Below are 22911 nucleotides of genomic sequence, written 5' to 3'. Positions count from 1 at the left end.
AAGCCTCTAACTTGGTTCTATCCCAGACTATTCACAACTTACCTACTGACCAGCCACGGATCATTCAACGCAAAATTAACCAACTTTGGGATCACTGAGGAACCATGCTGCACATGTGGGGAGGCAGAGACCTGGCACCACATTATGTTTGACTTTGAAGGTCCATTACGAGGACCTTCGCTGCTGGTTAATGACAATAATCACTTACTTCTGCGTAATCTGGAATCACATCTCCTCGACTCACCAGAAGAGTACAAGGCTTTTACTAAGTATGCACAGGAACCTTTTGCCCGACGCAGGACATTAATTTCCATCCACAGAGACCACTAGCATGGACCTTACTGATGCATGCCATGGAATTGACTATATGACTAAACTGATCAGAAATGGACAAACTACCTAGACAAACTGACCTGACATAAATGACCAACAAAATAAATACTTCTAATGAGAGGCAACTGAAAAATGACAACCCTGGACTTGAAACTGCACCTTGAAAATAACACTTACTGGACAGCATACTCTAGGGATCCATTGGGAACTGACATGTACTACTATCAAATTACTGACTTGAAACGATGACAGTGAATCAAACTGTTAGCTCAGGGACACCGACATGGACCTTTTAAATGCACTCCATGGAACTGACTATATGGCTATACTCTAAACTGACAAGAAATTGACAAACCATTTGGATGAACTGATAAAATAATGATGCTTCCAATGAGACATGGTGAATTGAAACCACTGGACTTGAAAACTCTGGACTTAAAATTGCATCTTGAGAATAACAACACCTACCGGATGGTTCAATACCCTCAGGACCCACTGAGAATTGACATATACTATTACAATTACTGACTTGAAACAACGAGAGTGAAATCAAACTGTTTGCTGATGACCTACCTTTGTTTACCAGGAGAGATCTTACAAGACCGGATGTGTCTTACTTCAATGAGGAGCCAGTACAGCCACTGGAGATGCACCATGGTTTTCTTTGAGAAATGGAAACTTAGACCAACTCCTGTGACTTAGTCCTATTAGAGGCAATTAAACTGGACCTCACCAGACAATGGCCACTGATAAGGAAAGGAAGACCCAAGAAACACCCGGAGGAGGCAAAATAACGCTAAATGCTAGCATCCTGATTGTACTTCTTGTCTAGGATAATGATACCATTACCTGACAGTTGACATTGGCGACCTGAACGGAGCACTCTAGCCAGTTCACTTTTAATCTCCCTCCCTGCTCCCCTTTTTCTCCTGGTTGGGGTTGTCTTCCCTGTCATCCTCATGTTTCTACCTGTCTCCCCCTCCTTCAGACTCTACTCCTACTTCTCACATTTTTTTTACTTTATTTATTTATTTATTTTTTTTAGGCCCTTGCCACTGAAATCTTCGGAAATTAGGTGGCAGGGCCTGCCAGGGTATTTAAGTGATTCCTCTATTGCCTGATCTGCCTCCTCGGGGCTAAGTGTGGGCAAAGGTGGGATCCTACTAGGGGCCCAACAGCTAAATGGTCAGAAGAACAGCATAACATGACACTACACAATGCTAACATACAAATTACACTTTTTAAATCTCTGGCCTTCACAGAGTACACGATGCGGAGATGGGAGGAACCCCTGGGGTCGTTAGACATTGAACACTTTATTTACGTCCAGTCATCCATTACTATGTTCTTTTGTAAGATTGAGCGGCCGACCCTCTTCTAAATCTCCACAGCAGCGTACTTATCAGCTGAAGACGTTGATTCTGGCAATGATGCTTGAGAGGTAAAACTTACTGACATTATGCCCATCTCTCTCTTTTTTTGTAATTTTATAATCTTGAAATTTTTTTAAATTGCACTCTTTTGTAATTTTTCCTGAACCTGAGATAAAAAATTGAATAAATACAATAAATAATTCTATTTACGTATTTGTCGAACCTTTTTTTTTTGATTTAATCAATTCAGTGAGCACAGTTGCGAGTGCTGCACACGCATGGGGAAAATACGTAGCATTCCGTGGAACGCTACCCTTACATAAGTTGGGTAATTCCTGTAATTGTATATTTGCTTGTTTTTATATTTAATTATGTTAATTTTTTACATATTTTCTTTTAAATTTCATGTATGTTCTTTTAAATAATTTCTTTCCTTTTCAATTTTCTGAAATTCATATATGTTCAAAAAAGAACATTAAAAGCGTAATATGTGTATTATTAAGTATACCTAACAGAAATAACTTCCAGTTTGTGAATATATGTATATATATATTATAATATTTATATGTTGTAAATATATATATAATATTTATTATATTATTTTATATTACATATTATTATATTATATAATTTTATATTATATATATATAATATTTATATATTGTAAATATATATATATATATGTGTGTGTGTGTGTGTGTGTGTGTGTGTGTGTAATATATACGAGTATAATGGTGATTGCAGTGTGCCACAAAATTTTAGCGCCTTTAAAAGTGTGCTGCAAAAACAAAAAGGTTGAGAAACATTGAATTTAATGTTTTTGTTAGTCCTAGCAGCTTTGAAAGAAGGCATTAATTTTTGACTCCTGCAATTTTTCAGGAGCCAATATAACAATTGTGACAAACCACACTTAAAAAGCAATTGTTTGACTAGATGATTTGTTGGAGACAGACACCTACATCATTTACCACTTCACACAATGATATCTGACCACTTGTTTACTCCATTTGAGCATCTGTCTTTCTCTTTTAACAAATATTTTACTCCATTTATTGCCTTAATTTCTGGTCTTTATGCGATACACCAAATTGTTGCATACGCTGAATTGACGTGCACACTGACCTGCCGTACAGCAAGTTGTTCTAAACCCAACTAACATGATCTTGGCAAGTGATTAATGATATTAATGTAAGTTATGTCACTGTGTGGATTTCTTAAAAGTGGATCAAGCCTGCCCAATCTGATTAACAGCTATGAGGCTGTCACAAAGAGTAATTTTGACATCACATAATTAGATTTCAGTAGAGCTTTTAATACTGTACCAAATGCATGACCAATATGATATTAGGGACAAGTTACTGTTAAGGATAAAAAGATAGTGAAACAGTAGGAGACAAAGAGTGGTTATAAATGGCCACTCTGTTTCCTGGAGTAATGAATGGGGTATACCATGTGGATTGGGCCTCCTGATTTTTTAATTAATATTTATTAATGATTCAATATAAATATTTCAGTTTTGCTTTCTAAATTTGCTGAAGATAGATGGATGAACACAGTGGTTAATCCTATAGTGGTAGTGTCCCCCAATTGTTACAAATATGGTGGTGCTTTCCCTGACAGGGATGAAACTTTCTAATTTCTGAAAAAGTTTTTTTTTTTTTTTTTAAATTATGCTTGGGATATACCAGTATTTCATATTTTATTAATAGATTATAATACTTAATGTAATTTTTTAGTTTTAATGAAAAATTAAATATTTTAAACATGCAAAATTTAAAGTGTGCACATGTGCATAAATTTCTGCTTGTTACATGCATAAACATTTTAAAACATCCATATATTTTACTATTATTCACTTGGATTTTTAAATTTTTTTTCAAAATTTATTTCAAATTTGGCATGACATAAAGCATATAGAATTTTAATATTATACATGTTGCTAATGCTCTATACTGAGTGAATGCTACCTTTCATGTTTATTATTCAAAAGTACATGACCATTACAACCATTGATATTATCAGGTTTTGTGGGAGAGTATTATAAATAATTTGAAATAGAAACAAACATAATTCCAAGCTTCTAAAGTAAGTAGCAGACAAGTGCTGTTATACTAATAGTAGTGGTAAGGGATGCAAGAAAGCAAGGCACCTAGTCTCTTGCAAGGAGAATAGGCACTTAAGAGGGGAACCCTTGGTGAGAGCTCCAGACCTCTGTGCATTATTCAAGATGTGGCCTGACCATTGCCTTATACAATGGGATAATCACCTCCTTATCCCTGCTAGCAAAGTTGTATATCATTGACAACACCCTATGAGCTTTCCTGGCTGCCTTGTCTGCACCACCCACAAATCCATGCTGCACCTGCAGTATAATTGCATTCCTGGCCAGATGGGCCTGCATTACTTCTTTAACCAATGACTCCATTATTTTCCCTGAACAGATGTTAATCTAACAGGTCTGTAATTACTTATATCACCTTTTGATCCCCCTTTATGAATTTGGGATATATTTGCACATCTCCAGTGTATGGGGATCTCCCCTGAATCCAAGGATGCTGTTGTAATTATGGCTAAGGGTTTGCAGTCTCCCTTAATATAATTGGATAGATTCCATTGACCCCCAGGTACATTTTTTTTATGTTCAGCTTCAACAGTTTCTCTTCCACTTCCTTTCAGTTATTACAATGTCATGAGCTCTTCGTTAGAGGAGTTTGATTTCTGGCATCCCCTCCCCTAAAGCATTCCTCACATGTGAATGTAGATGCAAAATACCTATTCAAGTTGTCAGCAACCTGAGCAGGGTCATCAGTACCCATTGACATCAGGTGGCCCACTGTGATTCAACCCCTTCTTTCTACTGTTAATATAAGCATAGAAGTCTTTGCAGCTTTTCTTTGCATTCTTTGCCTGAGACTTCTCATAATCTGCCTTAACATGCCTAACCTCCTTTGTGACTAATTGCAGACTAATTTATATACACTGTAGGCATGCATATTTCTTCTCTGCCACATGTCTCAGTAGTTCATGTGACATCCATTTAGGTCTAAGTCTTGAACAGTATTTCATTGTTGGTATGGAAAGCCCAGTAGCATTCTATGATTACCTCCCTGAATGCTTCCCATTTAGAATTTGCTGTTGGTAAAATCACCAGCTGGTCCCACTGCATAGAATATAAGAACTGTTTGAGACCACTGTAGTCATCCTTGCAAAAGCCTTTCTCTTTACCCTCTACAGTAGTTATGTCTTTAATTAAATTCTACCTTAGCACATTGCAATTGCTTTATAAGATTCCATTATAAGATTTTTGATTTACTATTCCACTCTAATTTTCTCTATAGTTGTTTAGGATACTGGATAGGATAAGGAATTAAGTGACAGAAGATTATGGTTATAAATGAGCACTGTTCTTCTACTAATGTTATGAGCGGGGCCCAGTTGAATACTATAAACAGTATTCAACTTAATATGCCTTCATCAATATCATTGATGAAGGCATATTAAGCTTATTGTCTAAGTCTGCAAATGATATAAAGGTTGGCAGGGTGGTTAATGACAGGAATCAAGACATGCTATTGCAGAAAGACCTAGATAAATTAGGCAGATGGGCTGAGAAGTGGTAGTTGAGGTCTAACATTGGTAAATACAAGGGACTGCATATGGGCAGCAGTAATTCCAGAATAACATACCAGTTAGGGGGTCCTTTAAGATGGTGGAGAACAAAAGAGACCTAGAGGGGCAACATGAAGCTCTCTGAGCAGTGTAGACAGGTTGCCAGAATAGCTTATGGGGGTCTCATTGACATAGAGGAACTTTGGCAGCAGGGATGAAGAGGTGATTATCTCACAGTATAAGGCAATGGTTACGTCACATCTTATGTACTGATTCATGTCTGGAAGCTTCATTTTAAGAAAGATGTGGATCTCTTGGAATGGGTGGAGAGAAGGATACCCAGATTAGTCAAGAACATAAAGGGGTATTCTTACCACAAAAAAAATTGGTTCTGTAAATTGCAGTGCTTAGTAGCACTTCAATTTGCGAGACTCGATTGAAGTGTTTAAGGCTTTAAATGGTGAGTAAACTTGATGATGATGTATTCTAACTCTTTCTCAGACACTGCACATAAGGGAACATAAATTGAAAAAGGATGCAGGATAGATATGCAAAAATTTACTTTCAGCCAGAGAGTAATTGATTGTTGGAACAAATTAGCATTTGGTGTTGTGGATATGGGTAGTTTTAATAAATTTAAGGAAGAATTAGACATCTTATTAGAGGATATGCACAGATGAGGTGGGTAGTGTTTTTATTTTATTTGGTTGATGCTATATTATAAGCTTGCTTCCTTGCATCAATTGCCAGTACTGCTGCTGCTGCTACTACTACCACTAATAATAATAAGAAGAAAAAGAATGATTGAGAACCTGAAGTATTACTTTTTCTAGAAAAACACGGCACCACTCTACTAGGCTATAGGAAAGGTAGACAAGGGGCAACCCCACTCATCCTAAGCAAGGAGACCTCTCCTTCCCAGATGGAAGAAATGCAGACAGAAAGATGGGCAAAGAAGACATTCTAATGTAGACACTAAATGACCCTCATTAAGACCACATAGATAAAATGGCTTCTAATGCATGGCTCACCAAGAGGAAATACTCCTCCCCAAGACCGAAGGATTCATGCTTGCCATCCAAGACCTGGTAATCAGCATCGGGAACTATATAAAATACATCGCCAAAGAACTGGGAGTAACAGATGGCACATGTCAATGATGCCATTTGGCCTTAGAAACAATCCAACACATCAACACAACACATGGAGGGTGATCACCCAGATGGAGTACACTTATAAACACGATCAGGTCGCCAGGATAATATATATTAGAAGTTAGCAAGGAAAGACCAGTTGACCAAAGAAAGTGTAAGGTATTAAGAGTATGAACCTCAAGCTATACTAGAGATCCCAACACACAAGCTATACTGGGACTGCGCATAATAACGGCCAAGACAATCCCATGCAACTGACTGAACATAACCTTGTCTACAAGGAAAAGGCTGTCTATCTGATTGATATAGCAGCCAACACTGGCAACCACCAGAAAACATCAGGAAGTATGCAGATCTAAGACAGGAGGTCAAAGAGATGGCATATGAAGCAAGTAATGACCATGCTGATCACCGTGTCAACCACCATGCTTGCTGGTGGTTGACACGGTGAGAACACCTACAAGGAACTCCAGAAAGTCACAATCCTTGAACACCTGTAGGATAGTCAGAGAGTTCCTACCAACAGTAATAGATGGACATAACCACCCTGTGCACTTGGTACCAGTATCCGTCATGGGTGGAACTCTCCCCATCAGGGAGAAATAATAGCATAATAATAATACATTTTCTTTTTGTAGTAATTATCAGATTAGTTTAACACTTTAGGAAACCATTCCTATTTAGATGACTATTTTGCTTTCTTAATCACTCCATGACCATGACTTTCCCTACTTTTGAAATCAAATTGAAATAGTATTATCATGAAACCTTTAAAATACTTACTGATATAATTGAAGCTAATAAATTAAAAATATCAAAGAGGGACACCTGCCTATCTCTGAATAACTTTTATTTACATGAAACTAATAAGATGTGTTGATGCTTTTATGACTGCCTCTAATATCTGTGCAGCACTCTTCACCAGTTTTTTTTTGTAACTGTTCTCCAATATTTTCCATCATTCGGCCTTTAAAGCGGCAACCAGTTTAGCCCCATTTTGTGGACAGTCAACACATCCTGAACAATAATGTGTTGCCTGCATTGTAACAGCACTAACAAAGACCCACTACTGTGCGAGTACAATGCTCATGTCATAGTTCACGTGTTGTAACAGACTGGTTTGAAGATATGAGCATCGAAAAAGTTTTACTGGCTGGTCCAGAGCCCTGACCTCAATTGCACAGAGAATCTCTGGACCAGCCAGTCCAACTTTTTTGATGCTCATATCTTCAAACCAGTCTGTTACATCACGTGCACTATGACATGAGCATTGTCCTGACAAAGTGGGCGCTTCCGTGGGCAGGAGCAGCAGTGCGTAGCACATGCTTCTTGATTAGACCCGGGGTTCGAGCCCGTGAGCCACCAAATACGGAGGATGCGGAAAGGTCAGGGAATGATCCCCGGAGCAATATGGCCTTAGTTGCTAATGCTCCTAAAAACCAAATAACAACAACCTGACAAAGTAGTGGGTCTCTTCCTTAATGCTGTTACAATGCAGACAACACATTATTGTTCAGGATGTGTAGATAGATCTCTGTATTCATTATTTGTCCAAAACAACAAGTGGTTTCAGGCCAAACCATCACACTGCCTCCACCAAACGTTACTGTCAAGATGAAATGGTCTGGCAGATAGTTTTTTGTGGGCATCTTCCCACCCAGACATGACCATCAGCCTGGTAGACCATGTACCATGACTCATCGCTCCAAAGCACAGCTTTTCCATTTATCTATGGTTCAAGAATAGTGGGCCTTTACACCAAGTTAGATGGTGTCTGGTATCAGTTTGGGTAATTAGTGGCTTGTGGATGGCTGCTAGGCTATTGTAACCCATATCACATAGCATCCTAAACACTGCACTGGTGTTGATGTAGTAGTAGTAATAGAGGCATGTGATGCAAGAAAGCAAGGTGTTATGAGCTTATTTAGCATCAGCCAAAAAAAAAAAAAAAAAAAAAATTCACACAAACCATTCCCTCTAAATGTTTGTCTAGTTCCTCCTTGAATTTATTTAAGCTGGCAACTTCCACAACTACAGATGGGAGTTGTTCCAGCAATTAACCACCCGCTGGCTAAAGTCAAATTTCCGCACATCTATTCTACAACTGTCTTTCCTCAATTTGAATTTATGCCCCCCCCCCAGGTTCGTAATCTGAGGAAGTGGAAGAATCCCATCAGAATTCAGTGTGCTCAAACTCATTCAAGGCCTTATACACTCAATCAGATCTCATAGGTGCCTAGTCTCCAGCATCTGCAATTTGCAGAACTTAAGCCTTTCTTGGTAAGAGGATCCATTCATTCCCCTCACCAATCTTGTTGCCCTTCTCTGTACACACTCAAGCAAATCTACATCCTTCCTAAAATGAGGCCTCCAGTCCCATATGCAATAATCAAGGCTTGGCCTGACCATTGCCTTATACAAAGGGATAATCACCTCCTTTTCCCTGCTAGCAAAATTCCTGTATATCATTGACAAAACCCCATGACCTGCTCTTGTAGCCTGTCTGCATTGCTCAGAAAACTTCATATCTGACTGCACAATTACTCCCAGATCTCTTTCATTTTCTACCACCCTAAGTATAGTACCACACAGTTGGTACGTTCCTCTGGGGTTACTTCTACCCATATGCAGTACTTTGCATTTGTCAATGTTAAACTTCAGTTGCCACTTCTCAGCCCATCTGCCCAGATTTTCTAGATTCTGTTGCAGTAGCACACTGCCATTGCTGTCACACTGCACATTGTCATTAACAACTCTGCCAACCTTCGTATTATCTGCAAACTTCAACACTAAGCCTGATATACCTTCATCAGTATCATTGATAATATATAAAACAACAGTGGGCCCAACACCAAACCTTGTGGAACTCCACTAATAACATTAGTTCCACGAAGAGTAAGCGCCCATTGATTACCACCATCTTCTCCCACCCTTTTATCCATTGTAACAACTTACCCTTAATACCGTTCTGCTCCAACTTGTATAGTAGTCTTCTATGTGCAACAGTGTCAAAAGCTTTCTGAATTCCAAGTATATGATATCAAAATTATTTTTTGCATCCAGTTCCTTTGTTCCTCTGGATACATTATAATATCGAATCAAATTTGTCAGACAAAGACACCCTTAACAAACCCATGCTGTGTCGGAATTATTGCTGCAGTCGTGTCTAGATGATCCTGCAGTGCATCTTTAACCAGTGACTCCATTATTTTACCTGGAACAGAAGTTAACTAGTCTGTAATTACTTGTCACCCTTCGACCCCCCTTTGTGAATTGGGGATACATTTGCACATCTCCAGTCCGTGTGGACCTCCCCTGAGTTCAAGGATGTTCTCATAATTATGGCTAAGGATTTGCTTAATTCCTTTGCTGCCTCCTTTAATATAACTGTATAGATCCCATCCACTCCAGGTGCCTTTCTTATGTTTAACTTCAACAATTTCTCTTCCACTTTGCTCTCAGTTATTACAAAATCAGTAAGCTCCCTGCTACGATTTGATAACCTTCTGGCATTTTCCTTCCTTAATAACTCATGTATGTAGATGAAAAATAGTCATTCAGTTTGTTTGCTATCTGAGCAGGATCATCAACAGTCGAACCATCGATATCAAGTAGACCAATCTTATTCATCCCCTTTCTTTTAGAGTTTAAGTAAAGAAATCCTTGCTGTTTTTCTTAGCATCCTTTGCCAAAGATTTTTTTGTGATCTCCTTTGTGACTTGATTACGGACTAGCTTATATCTGCCATAGGCTCCTGTGTTGCCTGATAATTTGTGCATCTCATGCATTTTTATTCTCTATCACGAGTCTCATTAGTTCATTTGTCAACCATTTAGGCCTAAACGTTGAACAATATTTCTTAATATTGTTCAGATGATGTGTTCCAATCATCTGACTGTATGTGCATATGCTGCAACAATGTCCACATCCATTTGAGCAGATAATTCTTTGCACAACTCTCCTATCATATTCCATCAGCTTCAAAGGTTTTTGAGGTTATTTTTTGACTGTTTCAGCACTGGTCTGAATCCATTTGCAGATCATGTCACCATTCACTGACCTATTGATCTTGAGTGTTGTTGAAATGTCTTTAGACTAATTGCTTATGTGACTTATTATCATTCTGCCCTGAAGGTCTGTTAACTCTGCAGATCATGGCATCTAACATTCACAATCATACTACTGTTTCCTGAAAGGCCTATGAGAATATTTATAGTTGTGCTTGACAAGTGACGTAAGTATCAGTGGAGGTATGTCTGGATATTAATAGTGGAGCAATGTATTCTCTCTTTAAGTATCTGGAACCTGTTTGGAGTAAATGGTATGGCCAAATGAGTTAATGATAAAATGAAACTGACCAAAGTACTCCAGGGTACATTTGTACCTTGTTGAGTGCTTATATCCAACATAATGAAACTAGCTGCTTTCAGTAAGTGTTACACTGTGTGAAAGCAGCTGGATTTAATGTAATATCAACAGTAAGTGACAGAGTATCTCATTCTCCAATTTCAACATGTTCTTTTCATGTTAAATGACAGTCTCCTAGCCTTGTCCAACAGCAAGGAGTAATTAATATTGTCTTCATTCTGTTCACTGTCTTTTGGTGGCTGACAAGGTGGGACCCTGTTGACATTCTGCTTAATGTTTTGGAAATTTACATCCCCCCCCAGTGAGTTTTGTAGAATATTTGCTGATGTTTTTCAGATGTTCATAGCCAAGGGATGAGATGATCTCAATAAGCATATAGTGACTTTTTATTGGTGAAATTTAACACTCTCTCAAAACTGAAAAGGCACAGGGAAAAACTAAATAACAGTTGTGGCTTATTAAAATATTAAAACTATTAGAACATACATTAGTTTCTTTGTCAGTGAAGGATTGGATAAAAAACAAATTTGTATAATGGATGTTCTTCGCAAGTTATAGTATTTAATCCTCCACAAACAGCATAAAAGAAAAGAATGGCAAAGCTTGTTATTTTGTTTTATTGTTTTTTTTTAGGCACAAGTAAAGAGTTTACAAAAGGAGAATGAAATACTACAGTCAAAATCCGGTCATTTTGCAGGTGATGAAATAGCCACAAAAGCAGCTGCATTAGGAGCCAGAATGCAGACACTTGCTGACAATGCAGAACAATCTCTTAAGTATGTTTTAACTAGTAGACCTCTAAATTAATAAGGTGTGTTCAGTTATAATATGAAGTTATGAATGGTGTTTTGCTAAATAGCTTACTGAATGAAGGATTTTGTATAGTGTTTCAAAATGATGTACACACAGATTTTCATTATAAATATTTAATCATGTATTTATAGTTAAATATTTTTACCTTTGATTTAGTATGTTTTGCTGAAAAAAAGATGGGTCTTCTTCTTGTACTTAGTGGATTTTAGGCTTATGAAGCCTGTACCGTTAGCTCTCTTCAAAGAACTGTTCGATCCATCTTTTTCTTGGACGCTCTGTTTCTTTTTCCATTAGGTTTGTAGTTCATTGCCAATTTTGGTAGTCTTTCCTACTCATTCTCTCTCTCTCTCTACATGTTCTTTCCATTTTAACTGATAATTTTGTATTTCTTCTATTATGTTGGAGGTGTTTAGTCTTTCTCTTATATCTGTGTTTCTTTGATGATCTAGTCTTGTTAATCCGAATAGGTGTCAGAAATTTCATTTGGGCTGCTTTCAGACATTGTTTATCCCTCTTCCCAAGTGCCCATACTTTACCATATTTAAGTGCTGCCTTTGACGTTATGTTATGTATTTGTAATTTCATTTGTATTGTCATTTGTTTGCCAAAATTTGTTTTTATTATTCCATTCATTCTATTGTAAGTTTATAATTTGTATTCCATGTCCTTTTTGAATTCTGAAATCCTGTTTCCTAAATACTTAAATTTATTTACTTGTTCAATGATGCTCCCATCTACTACCTTTACTTGTCTAATATCATTGGCACCTCCGTAGCCAGGTGGGCAGGAGGAGCAGTGCGTAGCACACACTTCTTGATTAGACCCGGGTTCAAGCCTGTGACCACCAAATACGGAGGATGCAGAAAGGTCAGGGAATAACCACCGCATTATCCCTGGAGCAATATGGCCTTAGTTGCTAATGCTCCTAAAAGAAAAAACAAACAAACAAATGTCTGATATCATTACCAAAAGATGGGTTTAGTTATTAAAAATTGATACCCATAATGCAATGGGTAAACAACATAGCACCTGGACATTTGATTGAATAAAGCAAAGAAATTTTAGAGTGGTACTCAAGATCCAAAGACAGTGGAGATGTATTTGTCACAAATCCACCATATCATGGACAGTTATGAAAGTTGGCAGTGATCAAGAGCAGATGCACTTTATGCTCATGAATTGTGGTTTCGATAAAAATAATATTTTCTGTAATATTTTGTAGACATACCTTTTAACTTTTTATAAAGCTGAATTCTTGTAATATGTTTTGTAAGTTTAAATTCTTAAGTTTCTATGAGGGCCATTCAATAAAAAATTATAATTTTTCATGAACATCCGTATTGATTGCTATTTCTAGCTGAGCTATGAAATTTAAGATGATACCAAGCTGCATTACACAGCAACTGCGCAGCTGACTTGTGTGCATGCTATGAAATTTAAGATGATACCAAGCTGCATTACACAGCAACTGCGCAGCTGACTTGTGTGCATGCCGTGAACTTGGTGGTCAGTCAAGTTTATTCCTGTTCAGTTTCATTTACGTAACAATGGACGTGACACCTGAAGAACAGAATGCTGCCTCTCAAGAAAACATCGGCTGAAGCATATGAAATGTTGAAAGAGGCTTATGATGAATCTGCTTCCATATAGCACAGCTTGCAGGTGCTTCAGAATGTTTAAAGATGGATGTGATTCAGTCACAAAAATTGGCAACCACTGCTGTCACTACAGGAACCATAAACACTGCTTCTGTAATTGTGAGAGACAATCATTATATAACAGTAAGGCAGTTGGCAGAGATGTTGAGAATATTAGTAGGAAGCGTGCACAGTATTCTCCATAACCATTTGCATATGACACGTGTTTGTGCAGGCTGGGTTCCAAGCCTGCTCACACCTGAGCAATAGCAAGTTTGCATGAAGGTTTGTCAGGAGCTGCAATGGGTGATTACCGAAGATGGTGAGGTTCTTTACAAGGTGAAGATGGTGGATGAGACATGGCTTCATCATTTCGACCCAGAGAGTAACAACAAAGCTCTGCTTGGAAGTCATCTACATTATTGCCGACACCAAAAAAAGCAAAAGTTGTGGCTTCTGCAGGAAAGGTACAGTCAACCTTTTTTTTTTTTTTGGACATTGGAGGAATGGTTTACTAGCATGTTGTGCCAAATCATATGACTGTTACAGGACCTCACTACAGAACTATACTGCATACTTCGTGGATCACATTTATCTCAAATGACCACAACTGCATGCAGCTAGGTAGATGCTGCTTCACGACAATGCAAGGACTCACATTGCACATTCTGTCATTGAGTACTTAGCCAGCATTAATGTTAGATGTGTTCCTCATCTGCCCTACAGCCCTGATCTTGCACCCCACAATGATTATTTTTTAAATTTCCAAAGTTAAAAAAAAAAAAAAAAAAAAAAGCTGTGGGGAAAACGTTTCCAGTTGTCAAAAGAAATTGTAAAGACATTGCAAGCAATTCTCAAATGCATGGCAAAAAACATTGGAGTATGTGCATTTCGTCAAATGGGGACTACTTTAAAAAGGGCCATCAAAATATGGACTGTTTTTATATATTTTGAGGAAAAAAAATGATGAGCTTTGATGATGAGCTTTAGTGGAAATTTGCTCGTATACAGCTAGTTCCTAAAAAGGGTAACAAATCCCTTCATCTAATTATTGTCCCATTGCACTTATTTCTACTCTTTCTATAGTAATGGAGAAATCTATTGACTGCCAACTCCTAAACTATCTAGAAACTTTCCATCTGAATAATGTTTGCCAGTATGGATTCTGTCAGTGTTGATCCACTGGTGATATGTTACCCATCCATGGACAAATTCAATGGAAAAGTTTTTGGTGAAACTCAAGCTGTTCCTCTTGACATTTCAAAGTATTTTGATAGTGTTTGGCATAAAGGTCTTCTGAATAAACTTCCATCTTATGGTATGCCAACTGTTTTTTGTAATTGGGTTCAATAACTGTTTTAAGTTTACACTTTTCTGTGAATAAATTGGTTAAACTGTTTTTGTATTACTGCTAAAAAAATATTTCTCAATATTCGGCAGTGTTATCAATAAAAATTCAAGTGGCATTAGTTGTGTCACCCTATGAACCCCCTTTGTGAATAGGGGATACATTTGTACATCACACATTTCTGATAATGTAGCTCACTGTTCAAAAAAAAGCTTAGATGTGAGATGCTGGATCCAACCAAAGGGAGAGATGACATCATATTATGCTATCTGACAAGTATAAGTAAGTCTTGGAATCAAACCTACAATGCCACCTGTATCCCACATATCATATATCCACAAGTAATTAGTTTTAAAGCATACTTCATGGTTTAATTATAAACACTGCCATATATTCTCCCATGCTGATTTCTCCATCAACAATCTCTGAAATAGACCTAAAAATAATACACTATAAATTATTGCCAACCTTCAGATTAGTGGCAGCCATTGCATAAAGTACATACTGAGTTTGCTGAACATCAGTTTTTGGCACATTTTATTATGGTAGTGGTAAAAACCTTTTCCTTTTCTTTAGGTGGCATCTTACTCATCTCTCTTGTTACATTCCTGAGGAATCAGTCTTGTTGACAATCAGGAATGACATGGAGTCTCATCACAGTTTGTGTTAAATGCATATGTTGACTTGGGATCAGAAAGTTTCTTGTGGCTGCAGTACACACATGGATCACAGAAGTATGGATTAATGAACTATATTAGCATATTGATTTTACAGAATATACTACTCCTGCCTAATAGAACTTATGAAAATTCATATACTTTTACAAAATGTAGTTTATTGCCATTATGAAAAATTCTGAACCTTTAAAAGTTGACAATACTGGGGTTGCACAAGAATTTGAGCCTGCAGCTCCCTCAAGTTCATTTAGCTATGATCAGAAATTTCAATTTTTGTCTTAATTTGTATTTTGTGATGCGCATAGTAAAGAAGAAATTTTTATTCTCCAACCTTGCTAAATCTTTCTAATTCCCACAGGACTCTACTAGAAGGAGTAGACCACCTGCACCTTCTGTCTTCACTGGTTACAGATCTACCTAGAATTTATGAATCCACTGATTAAGAGCTTACAAAAGGTATATCCATTACACTGTGATCATGCATTGATTTTTCCCCCCTTATGTATAAATTTTTTATAATTTATAGAATAAAATTATTAATTTATATATTTTGAGTCCAGTTGATATGTCATAAAATTGAAAAACTTAACTATCATCTAATATCTGCAAACTGGAAGTTCAATTTTCTTCAGTTCATTAAAAGTGAGATTTGCTTACAGTAATATTAAACTGCCTAATTAAAGAATTTTGGAAACTTGCATTTACATATTAGTATGTTCTTTCACTGCCTGAGAAGGCAGTGAAATACAAAAATGTGATTCTCACACACACAATTTTCATGCATATGAATCAACTAACTGTGGTTAATAGTGTCATCGTTGCTGGTTGAAAAACATTAACCATTGGCCACATCTGCCCATACATAATGGTTACCACCTCTGTCCCTTCTATGTTGTGTGGAAAAGACAGAATTCAAATCCTGTTGATGAGGGAGGAATTTTTATGAGCTTTTTCACATCATGCTGAGGTATGCATGGTTTCTCTTCCTTGCAATTACTTTTTCTCTAGAAAAGTATAAAATTAAAGAGCAGAATTGTGACTGACAGACTGTGATCTCCAAAATAGCATTGAATAATTTTTAACCTATTGATACTCTTATGAAAAATATCCAAATCCAAAAATCACATTAATGCAATATTTTTTTTTTCCTGTATTTCTATTTTCTTGCATTTACAATAATATAATAACTTCAGACATTGTGATTTATTTTTTTCTATTTCACATATGCTAACTACTTGTAAGAACTACTGCTAAGAACTTGTAAGGTCCGAGCCTTACAAGTTCTTAGCAGGTCAATAGTCATACATAAATGGAATAATTGAGGGGGGAGGAAAGCAAAAAATACTGTAATTTACCGAACAGTAGTGTATGGTAAATGTATTATGGTACTTTGTTATTACTTTCTTAGTGTCACTGTCTATAAAGATATGATAATGTATACAAAAATGACAAACATCTGCTGTAGTGATTTTCCATGATCTATTTGCTTTTAAAATTGTCTTGGGAAAAAATGCGTGTGCATCTCCTGCCCACATAATTGTGTATGCATTTGTATTTATGATGTCACTCTACTTCACACTGACCAGAAGAATGACTATATAAGTACTGATTATGTACAATTTTAATTCACGACGTAACTATTTACAAGCATATCAAGAAAAGGAAGAATACAATATTCATTGAGCTAATACTTCCTCCTCTTAGTCATAACTGATTTAGTTACCTGTAAAAGTTGATCAAGCTTTTCTCATAATACAAGTTTTCAGTTCATATATTTACAGATTCAAAGACCACAGTTTATTTACAAAATTTTATAAAAGTGATATCGATTTATTTTTTCCCTTGAAACTGATATGAAACCAACTGCAGTTTACTATCACATTCATTTGATAAAATAAAAACTATATTCATAAGGGGCATACTCACACAGTGACCTTACTTATATTTTAACTAGAATAACCACCTCATTTTGTTATTTAAATAAACAAATTAATATGGAATGGGGCTAAAGAAACTACATTAAATTATCAAATTTAGCTTATGAATGATAATTTCAAAATCTCTTAACTTATGTAATATTTTATCAAAACATGCTAAATAACTGAAACGGACAAAAGTGCAATGCCCTCAGTTTCTCCTATGCAAGAAACTGTGGAATTCATTATGATATTCTGTTCCTTTCTCATTCAATGTGTTATAGGATAAAGATTTTTAAAATCAGTAATTTTTCACATTTTGTAATCGTTCTTCTCTGGTTATTTTAGTGAAAGACATACTGAACAGACTATGAAAGTAGAAAGAGGACATCCTTAAGGTTATGTTGTGGAACCCTTTGCATGGAATATGGCATTGGACAAGTTTCTGATTATAAATATTGAGGAGTGGACTCTGTAGCTCATGCTGATGATTTAGCAATTATTGTTTATGGTAATTCTAAGTGCTAAGTGAAGCATGGGTCATGCTTTGAATGTTTTGTTAAATTGGAGTAAAAATAAGTTACCTATGCACATACTACTGAAACGTAGGCCAAGCAGGAATGTAATCCAGTTTGCAGCTAAGTAGTCTCCCTGAGATATGCAGTTATCATCAGATATTTGGGGTTGTACTTTTCTTTTTTACTGAGAATGTAAAATTATGAAGTCAAAAATCAAAACATTATAAGAAGAGCTCACAAGGGTTATTAGGATCGAATAAAGTATAAAAGGGATGAACATTAAATATATTATATGGTTGTATTTCCTCCTATACTCACCTACGCTTCTGGTGTTTGGTTTCATAGAGCATCTCATTGTTATTAAGAATCATTTGCCAGCTACTCAAAGATTTGTTCTTCTGAGTATACAACTCAGGCTTCTTGCAAAGTTTCTACTGAATCTATGCAGATCATTGCAGGCAGGCTTCCCAGGAATTTTCTTATTATAGATCAGAGTTATGGTATTGTGTAAAGAGGAATACAGTAGTTGCCACTAATGATACTGAGAGTAGATCTGAGGACTTAACACGTACAGGGCAATTTTTATCCTAAGTTAGGATTTAATTTGAAATCTTGGGGGTAAAGTCCTGCCTGATGATACTAGTAATAATGTAACAAAAAAAAAGTTAGAATAACTGAACATATTTGGCAACAGGATAGGTCTGATAAAGGTTGTCAGGCCTACAGTTTTATTCCAAATGTTCAAACTGTAAAAAAAAAAAAAAAAAAAATAGTTTCTTTTTATGTTTACTTTTAGTACTTGGTAACAACTGATCTTCAAGCTACATTTATTCTTACAGGGCATGGCTTAGCCCTAAGGCTGAGCTTGGTTTGCTGTACAGTTGCTTATATTCTTGGTGGGCTCCAGAGTTCTCTCTGCATGTTATGCTAGAATGTAATAATTATGTTGACTTATGTGCTAGAGGGATACTTGCCCTTTGAATGAAGAAACTGTCTCTCTTTTTTTTGTGATGAACTTGATTTTGCCTGTTTAATAATTATTTTCCTAAAGTGTTTAAGAGAGGCTGGACTAAGGAATGTCAGACAGTAGACACTCAGCTCACTGGGATAGATATGCTTTTCAGCTAATATCTATTTCACTTAGCTTAGAGGTGGCCCTCCCTTCTATTATTTAATCATTTCTTGTGTTAATTTTATTTGATTAATCACATTTTCTTTAAATGTGAGTTAAGTTAATGTAAAAATTGCATACATGTCTAAAACAAGCCGTGGAAGGAAGTTGACAAGGGTCTTTCAAATAAATAGAAAGTTTCAGAAAAGAACTCAGAAATTCAGTGATAAACATTTTAGTTAAAATTTCTGATTTGTTTAGATAATAAATAACACCCCAAAGAGTCCTTTGTATGGATGAAAGGTTTCAGAGCACCAGCAACCACATGGGCTCATTTCTTATTAGAGATTTTGAGAAAGATGTCACTTGATATCAAACCTATAATGAGATAACAGACTACTCTTTTAACAATGTTATATGTACCAAAAAAAAAAAAAAAAGTGGTAAGTACATCTGAAGAATAAAATGCTCAATTACCATCTTATATACTTATTATTTAATTGTTCATCCATTATTGAAATAAATATAAAATTATACCTTCTCATATCTAAAATTTACTGTTCAGTACTAGGTACTATATAACTTATGACAGTGAGTATGCACCCTATAAAATCTCAGTTTAATACTACTTTACCAGATGCTATGTATCTTTGGATTGCTTGTTTCTCTGTAATCGGTGTAGCCTGGAGGGGGGAAAAATTAAAGAATTGGAAAATTTTAGAAATAATATTTGAATGAGAAGATGACAAATGATAAATCTACTTAAAACAAAAACTATGATTGAGAGAAGTTTAATACTAATTGCTAAGTTACTTAATTCATAATACATATTAAAAATATATATATACATATGTCTATATTTTTAAATTATGTGTGAATTTTCCTATTTATTACACTTTTCCTATTTCAATGTCGCACCTCTTACCAGATATGTATCCATTTTAGTGGGACCTGGAATCTATATTTTGCCAACATATGTTATTTCTGGATTTCTAAAAGGGCACTTGCTGCCTCATAATCATTAATAGAGAAAGTTTTATATTTTGATCTATAATCACCAAAGTAGGTTCTCTTAGGTGATGCTACTTTGCTCCTTAACCTAACATTAGTAGGAATAGAATATATGAAGCAGTGTAATGTTTTGAGAAACTGGTAGCATGGATGAACATACAAACCAATAATTTTATTAAACCAAAAGTCAGAGGCAGATTTCAATTCAGTGAGTCTATTATATATGTATATATATATTTTTAAAATTCTAATATGATTTTTAACAACAGTTATTTTGGAGTTGGGCAATAAATTCAAAAATGTCAATACTTAAAAGAAATTATGTACAAAGTTTTTGTTTTTACAAAATTTCAAAATACCACGAAAAGGCACTCCTATAGAGCCCAGTACCATTAGGAACTTATTATTTGGAGTCCAAACACAAGGATGGATGCAGAATAGATGAGGAAATCAAGTGTGTGCATGTGTGTTCCCCCAAAAGTGCAGATAAGCTGCCAGGATAGTACACTGTGTTTTTCACAGAAATTATACTACTTGGGGCAAAGAGGTTATTGTTCCATTGATCAAATGAGCCTAAAATAATTTCCCACAATAAATTTAAATTTTATATATGGATATTTATTTATTACCTCAGGTGAATTCAATTTCAATTTATCTCTCTACCTTTTGTAGTACAATGCTACCTGAGCCTTTGGCTCATCCACGTTAATCCTTATTTATAAATATACATAATAAGATACATATACACAAAATCAAAAAAAAAAAAAATCATTCACACAGCATTCAGGTAAGGTTATCAAATTTCATCTTAAAAATAAACAACTCTTAAACAAATATATAAATTCCATAAATGTGTGCACTGTATAATAAAACAATTATATATATGTATTCACAATCTCCTAAAAGAATACATTCAATTGTAAACCTATACATCTAAAATGTAAATCTTCAAAAAAAAATTAATTAAAACAACATAAACATATATATATATATATATATATATATATATATACACAAAACATATATACAACTTATTTATAATCTCTTAAAAGAATACATATTCATTTATAAATCTAAAGCTTAAAATTCAAGGTAAATTAATTAAAACCATATTATTTAAATTCCATAAAAATATAGTGTACTTTATATAATAAATACACACACTTATACACTACAATTTTCCATAAGATATTTACATTAATATCCTGATCCAGCCATAAGCCTTCTTTTATCACAAAGATCTTAAAAATTTTACGGGGGTGAATACTTCACATGGCTGCAGAAACTGCACTTCTAATTCTTCGTAAATTTTCCTACGGGCTATCTGATAATATCTACAGTGCCACAGTATGTGGTCTGAAGTTTCCAATTCCCCACAGATATAAAATCTCAGTAGGTATTAATCCCAGTTCTTAGTCTAGCTCTTAGCCCATGACCAGTTACCACCATGGTCTCGTGCAAACCCATATCTGGCCATTCTTTGCATTGTTTCATGGTAATCACACAAGGCAAAAATCCATAGGTAACACACCCCTGCTTGGAACTGTTCCATCACTCCTGCTATTTAATCTCCAATTCCTTACTAATTCTTCTTTCTGTTTTTAAACTATTTTTACCATATTCTTTCCCTTCAGTAGGGCATGACTGAATTCCCATTATTTCTATAGGATAATTCCTGACCATAGCATATTCAAGATTATTTCCTTATTATGATTAAATCTGCAGGTTCTTTACCTGAAAGTACCTGCAAAGCAACACTTGAAACAGTCCGGCAGGCTTGGGTTACAGCTAGAAGAGCTTGCCTTTGAGCTGATATTAGTTGTTTTTTAATTAAGCTATGCTCTGCTTTGTACCTCCAGGCACCACAGCATATGTAACAATCGGCACAAAAATGCAGTTATATATCAAGTTAAGAGACCTTCCTTTCACAATTCTTATTTTTGAATATAAAATTCTAATCTTTTCTTTAATATATTTTAACATGGGGCAGACAAGTTAGTCTTTCATCCATCATTACTCCCAAGTATTTCCCCACTTGGGCATATTTCAGGGATCCGGCAGGAGTTTTGACCACTGGGCTCTGTTTATACTCAGCTTCCCCTTCAGCAACACCATATGAGATTTTGCCATAGATAATTCTAACTTATTCTGCTCCTTCCATTTAAAATTCTATCCATTACTTTTATAGCCTTTTCTTCCAACTCTTTTCTAGAGTTGCCTCTAATTAAAACAGCAAGGTCGTCTGCATAGGCTACTATTTCAGACTTGCCCCAATCTTGACTTAATTCATTGATTACTATATTCCATAGATAAGGTCCCACAAATGAGCCCTGAGGAGACCCCTAGTTACCTGAAACATATTTCATCATACCTTGTTATCATCACTATTTTTCTGTTAATTAGGTAACTTCTCATAACTTTATATAATTGCCCTGGTAATTCCATGATTCTGAGCCTCCTCATGATGCTCTCCCACCAGATGATGTCAAATGCCCCCTTAAAATCTGAAAACACTCCCATCATGTATTTTTCTAAACTATATTTTGCGCCGTTCACCATTTCCTTTATGGCATCTTCAGAGGACCTTCCTTTCTGGAAACCAAATTGTCTCGTGGAATATAGACCTCTTTCTTCATATTGAACCATAATACGCTTAATTATTAATCTTTCAAATAATTGTCAACAATTTGGTTTTTGAGCCAGGCTCTGTAACATCCTTATACAGACTTTTTATTAGTATTTTAGCTAATGCTTCCTTCCATCTGCCCAGGAAAAATCCCTCTTGTATACATGAATTATATAGATCTGGGAGTATCCCTAGCCACTTGTTCGCAAATCTAATTACCACCTCCGCTTCAATCATGTCCTGTCCTGGTGCTTTCCTTTTCTTAATTTGTTTTACTGCTTCATTTAACTCCACCTCACTAAAATTAATCTGCTCATTACTTCCTACATACACTTCATTCATATGTCTAACTTCTTTTTGATAATCACTTTCACCTTGCTCACAGTCTTCAGGAAACAGATTACTTAATATTATACG

The 22911-nt window shown here is 35.7% G+C and overlaps 2 protein-coding genes across 5 annotated transcripts in view; one reads left to right on the top strand and one right to left on the bottom strand.

Annotated features, from left to right (window-relative positions):
- Positions 1-22911, top strand: part of LOC150080962 (uncharacterized) — a 103715-nt gene that overhangs the window by 61752 nt on the left and 19052 nt on the right. Inside the window, exons 6-7 of one of the 2 annotated variants that reach the window (XM_090381250.1) lie at positions 11471-11613; positions 15671-15768. In XM_090381250.1, the coding sequence (XP_090237376.1) occupies positions 11471-11613; positions 15671-15755 (228 nt within the window). In that variant the 3' untranslated portion in view covers positions 15756-15768. Of the gene's footprint in view, positions 1-11470; positions 11614-15670; positions 15805-22911 lie in introns of those variants that run through there. The other variant, XM_090381249.1, reaches the window with a different exon arrangement.
- LOC150080960 (G patch domain-containing protein 1) overlaps positions 15626-22911 on the bottom strand; it is a 242313-nt gene continuing 235027 nt past the window's right edge. For 2 of the 3 annotated variants that reach the window (XM_090381879.1, XM_090381878.1), the window contains one exon: positions 19435-19540. In XM_090381879.1, the coding sequence (XP_090238005.1) occupies positions 19498-19540 (43 nt within the window). In that variant the 3' untranslated portion in view covers positions 19435-19497. Of the gene's footprint in view, positions 15730-19434; positions 19541-22911 lie in introns of those variants that run through there. The other variant, XM_090381880.1, reaches the window with a different exon arrangement.

The sequence above is a fragment of the Mastigoproctus giganteus genome, chromosome 9 (genome assembly GCF_048544385.1).
Source record: "Mastigoproctus giganteus isolate SK-2022 chromosome 9, ASM4854438v1, whole genome shotgun sequence".
NCBI classification, from domain to species: Eukaryota; Metazoa; Arthropoda; class Arachnida; order Uropygi; family Thelyphonidae; genus Mastigoproctus; species Mastigoproctus giganteus.
The sequence above is the reverse complement of the archived record's forward strand: the minus strand, read 5'-3'. Positions and strand labels throughout refer to the sequence as shown.